The 5292-nt window shown below is 48.0% G+C and overlaps 1 protein-coding gene across 1 annotated transcript; it reads left to right on the forward strand.

Annotated features, from left to right (window-relative positions):
* Positions 1–1702: 1702 nt before the first annotated feature.
* On the forward strand, positions 1703–4441 carry LOC104535656 (uncharacterized protein C20orf24 homolog; the record flags this gene model as incomplete). The annotated part of the gene is given in 3 exon segments (XM_010193316.1): positions 1703–1884; positions 3255–3384; positions 4018–4441. Coding segments are annotated over 3 exon segments (354 nt in total), but the record flags the coding sequence as incomplete, so codon positions are not given.
* Positions 4442–5292: the final 851 nt, after the last annotated feature.

The following is a 5292-nucleotide window of genomic DNA, read 5'->3' on the forward strand; positions in this document are numbered from 1 at the left end:
CCACTCCCCGTCCTCGCCCCCGGGAAGGCCGGTGACTCGGGCGGGCGGGCTGTGCCGGTCGGGTGAAGCTGGGGGCGCCGGCTGGCGAGCCCCCGGGTGAACACAGCGCTCCTGGGGAATCCAGCGGTGACTTCCATGCGGGACAACCGGTGCGCAACCGGTTTTGTGTCTGTTCTCACCCGGAGAACTCGCCCTCCAGGCGCTTGTGAAGGCAGACACGCTGTGCGCTGGAGCCTGCAGCAGCCTCAGTGCTTGGTGCCTGGTTGCAGAGCCAGCGAGAACACAAGCTGCAGAATTTGGCCTGTGGATTGAACTCTTCTAAGATTAAATAAGAAAACTAGAAATACAATCTGCTTTAAGAAGCTGGGGGGGAAATGCAAATCCAGCTGTGCTGTCGGGTGTGAAGGGAAAGGCCAGCAGCCAGCACAGGCGTGTGAGCATTTCTCCATCACAGTGGCATGGATGTGATCGCAGAAGAGAGATGTCGTGGTTGTTCAGCTGTTTGTGCTCTGCTTTGCTGTTCGTAGCCTTGCCAGCTGATGTGCAACAAGAGATTTGGTTTCTACATGATTTTCATGCCTGTGCTCAACTTGCATGTTTTGCTCGTGTTTGTCAGCAAACCTTCGAAGTGTGAGTGAAAACCCATCAGCCACAGACTGCCTGGTGTTTCTAGTGCTAGTGAAGCCTTTTTTCCTGTGCACATCTCCTGTGTGCTGTGGTGCTTGGGGTCAGTGCCCCAGCAGCACCCCCACACAGGGCTCTGAGCTCCTGCAGCATCCCAGGTCCTGTCACAGTCTGGGCACACAGCCCTGGAGCTGGAGCAGGGCGTCTGCTCCTCGATTTGCTGGCTTTGCCTGCCAGCATGGAGAAGGTGTGGACTCTGCCCCACTTTTCCCTGGGGTGCAGACATGAATCTGTGTCGCTTGTTTCTTATCAATTGCTCACAGACCTGGTGGGGCTTTCCTGTGCTTGACGTTGTCCCCCTCTGACAAACCAGGCATGGATTTCAGAGCTGGTGACGGAAGCAGGGACAAGCTGTGCCCGTGTTTTGTTGTAATAAGATGTGAAGTGATGGCTGAAATGACTGAGAAATGTCGTGACTGAGAGAAACGCCCATCTCTGACGTGGATTCCGTGTGGAGACAAACAACTTTGCACATCGTGCAGTAAAATCGCGAAGGCTGTTGGTGCTTGGGGGTGATGCTGGGCCAATCCCATCCTTGGGGAGGCTGGGAAAAAAGATGCAAGCCAAAGTGAGTTTTATTTAAAGCATGAGTCAGCACTGTCCAGTTGCAGTACGTGCTGTTGTACTGGGCAAACAGCAGCAAGCGCCTTAGTGCTGCTCCGAGAGTGCGCGGACGCACTGTGCTGCGTGTGAGAGAGGGTTTGTGGTTTGCAGCTGGTGCGGGTACTGGGTACCCCTTTCTGGCCTGGGGCACTGAGCATGGCTGTGACAGTCTTCCCACAAAAACAGTCCTTCAAACCTTTATTCCAGTTAGTTTTTGTAGAATTGAACCTTTCGTAAACACGGGGACTGGATACCTGTTTGCCTCTGCAGTCAGCCTGTTGGAGGAGAAAGCCCCGTATTTAATTTGGAAGCAGAGAAGTCCGGGGTTCGCGATGCCATGAGCCACTTTCGTCTGCTCTGAGTACGATATCAGATACTTTGAATGAAAAACTGGGTGTTTAGTGTGTGAAATTTTCACCTGTTAATTGTGTGATGCTTTAAAAAAAGGAAACAATGTAAATGCCAAAATCTTTCTTCTGCTTTGTCTCCTCAGGACGAGTTTTTAGATGTGATCTACTGGTTCCGGCAGATCATTGCAGTTATTCTGGGAATCATCTGGGGAGTAGTTCCACTGAAGGGATTCGTGGGAATAGCAGTGTAAGGTTTACTTCCTTTTCCCTCTCATGTACTTTCCCACGTTTGGATTTTACTTGGTGTCTGGTTTAAAGCTGTGCTATAAACAACGGCCTGGCCACGTGCAGTCTCTGTCTGCCTCACATCTTAAAGCCAGCGTTACTTTCCAGACTGTTTGTTGTAAAATTCATACAAATCAGAACATGTCTTCATCAGCCTTTCTCTATTCTCAGCCTGGTGAATGTTTTTAAATTTATTATTTATTTTATTATTATTAAAGGGGGTGAGGTAGAAAAGGGGAAGAGGAAGTTCAATTGACTTGTGAATGGCCTTGTGAACTGCACGTGTGTCTAGGGGCTGGAGCCTGGTGTGGGCACCTGGGGAGTAAGGAACACGGAGGGAAAGGTGGGGTTGTCCTTCTCTTTGAGTCAGGACCCCTCCTCAGAGAGGAGATTCACTTATTAGACAAGAGGGGCAGCTTCTCTTTGAGAAAGAAGAAGTTTCTTCAAAACACCAAAGACCATAGGAAACATGCAGGCACAGTGCTCCTGCTGCACTCCCAGCTTGCTGGAGTTGTTCCTTCAGCCACAGCACGGGGGCAGGCAGTGCCCAGATGGGTACGTGCACATTGAATCACCACTGAGACGTGGGATTACCTCCCAGCAGGGGTCTGAAGCTGCACTGAGCACTCTGTGGGTTATGGAATGAAAATCTGTTTGGCCCTGGCACGTGCCTGCAAACCTCTGAAGGACACCGGGGATGGGGAGCACAGCCCTGCTCTCTGAGCACCAGCTGTGGGAAGGTGCTGTGTCTGCTCTGGGAGTCTCTGTTTGCAAACGTCTCTGCCTAGCGAAGGTCTCCTATTCAAGCTCACAACCTCACAGCTTTTCCTTGGCTTGTCGTCTTGTCCCTCCTCCCGAGGGTCCTGGCTGTGGCAAGAAAGTGGAGGGAGTAGCAGCAAGTGTCTCTGAGGGGGGGGGAAAAAGGGGGGGAGTTTAAATTTAGGGAAAAGGGGCTGTGAAGCAGTGATGCTCCAACAGGAACTCTAGAGCTACATGCAAACAGTTAAATCTACAGTGCTCCCAAGTAGCAGCGGTGGAGTAGCTGAGAAGCATTGTTCTTAGTCATCCGTTAATGCACAAAGCACCTTCAGGCACCTAAGCCAATTCCTATGCTAAGTGTTAATGAGAAATAAGTGATTTGGTGTGCAGGGGTAAAACTAAACACTTTTAGAACTGTGTGTGTGTGGTTTCTCTGTGTGTACAGTCACAGAGCTGCTCACAGGGTTCCTCTTTGCTGTGGATGGAAGACGTTTCACTGCTGCGTCCCTGCATGGTGTGTCAGATACCTGCACCGTGTCACCGAAGTGACAGTTCCTAACCTCTCTCTTCCAGATTCTGCCTGATCAATGCTGGAGTTCTGTACCTCTACTTCAGTAGCTTCCAGCAGATTGATGAGGAAGAGTATGGTGGGACATGGGAGCTAACAAAGGAAGGATTCATGACATCTTTTGCACTGTTTCTGGTAATGCCTCTTGCTTGCTTTAAGTTGATCAGTGAACTGTGTTGGAACACTTTCTGAGGGAAAAGACCTGGAACAGAAGCAGGTGTGGTGGTGTGCTGACAGAAGAGAGGTGTGTTAACATCATCTAATAAGTGGAGTTGACTGGGAAAGAAAATACCAAAACCTGATGGCTACTGCGTATGAAATGCAGTATTAATACCTGGGATTGTGATGCAGGAACAGGCAGCTATGCTGCTGCATCTACCACTTAACTTTTATGTCTTCCTATCCTCTGTCTCAGATGTCCTGGTGAAGTTTCATCCAGAGCTAGTTACACTCAACCAAACTGGTGGTTTAGGTGTCGTCGTTTTTCCCTCGCTCCCCTCCCTGAGGTCTCTGAATACGCTCAGCACTTGATCTGGTGGTGGGACTGTAGTGGGATTTTAATGTGGAGAGGCTGGTCACCTCAGAAGACAGGCAAGTTGAATGCCACTGTGTGTGGCACATGGTGATCTGAACATCTCTCCAAGACCACCTCAGAGCTGGAATTCAGTACCCAGTCTTCTGGTGACAGCAAGGCGTGAGGTTTGTTTTCTGTGTCCAAGCCCTCTCCAGAGGCATCAAAGTAACCTTCACTTCCTTTCCTCTCCACAGGTTGTTTGGATAATCTTCTATACTGCCATCCACTATGATTGACACAGTCTGCAGCTTTTGCCTGTTAAATCAGTTGTCAGGAAATCAAGAAGATTTTAAAAGATCATAGTCGTTAGTGGACTGGTAGGAAGGTGGGGGAAGTCACATCAACTCCCTTCTGTACCAGTGGTCTGGTTAGCCTGGAAGAGCCCCAACTCTTCTGCTGGAGAAGTCTGTCTCAGTTTTATATGCCCATTAATTGTTGGAACTATTTAAAAAGTCATTGGAATTTTTGGAAGAGGTTCAAGACTGTTCAAATTTGGAACTTTCTGTGACTCTAGCCGGTAACTCTATCAAACTCCTTTGTGCTGAAGGTTGAATCTGTTAATTTAATGTATGTATGCCCTTCTGTTTGAAATCTGTCATGAAATCCTGACTCGTCTTCCATTGTTATCCTTCAGACAAACAGTTTTTAAAAAGCAGTTGTAGGGTACGAGGGAGGAAGGCACTGCAGCATCCAGGATACGAGTTGAGTGGCTGTCCTCAGCATGTTTTTGTAGTAATCGGATCTGATTTGATTAAACGCTGTGTTGCTACCATTTCTAATATTTTAATTTTACTTGCAGATCAGTTGTCGACCAGAATTTTTAAATGGTCTTTGCTGAAGACACATTTTTAAGCAATTTTGCTAGAAAGAATTATGGTTCATTTGGCTAACGAAGGTGTATTCAGGAAGCTGAGAAACTCTGCTGCGTTCTACTAGCCTGACTACTAAGTTGCCATCGCATACCTCAGAGCTTAGTAGTCTTGAAGGACAGTCATTCTGGAGAGACCCTTTTAAATATTAAGCATTTAATTGTATTTTTTTAAGCTCTTGAATTCAACTGCTCCTTGTTAATAAATGCAGGAGACTAAGACACGGTCGAGGCAGCTATTACCTTAAATGCAGAATTTCTAACTTGCCAACCAGGCAGAGTATACAGCCTCTGGTTTGTGAGTGCTTTTTATGAGTTGATCACTTCATCATTCAGTTCCTCCGTAGTTGTGCCCTTTTTGTGCATCAATGGAGGAGTCTCTGCTTTAAGATATTTTTAAGGACGTGTCTTTCAGAAATAGTTCTTGGGAAACACGCACAGTCCTTGTTATTGTCAGAGGACCTCGTAGTCTTGTTGCCATGTGGTCCTTGCTTTTTTAAACAATGGCTCAGGCACCCAAAGAGAGGCCTGACCTAAAGCTGCCTTATAGGGAGGAGCTGATAGCTTTAGTGTGCTCTTGCTGAAAGTCTGCATTGCTTCC

This window comes from Mesitornis unicolor, unplaced genomic scaffold (genome assembly GCF_000695765.1).
Source record: "Mesitornis unicolor isolate BGI_N332 unplaced genomic scaffold, ASM69576v1 C13660433, whole genome shotgun sequence".
In the NCBI taxonomy this organism is placed as follows: domain Eukaryota; kingdom Metazoa; phylum Chordata; class Aves; order Mesitornithiformes; family Mesitornithidae; genus Mesitornis; species Mesitornis unicolor.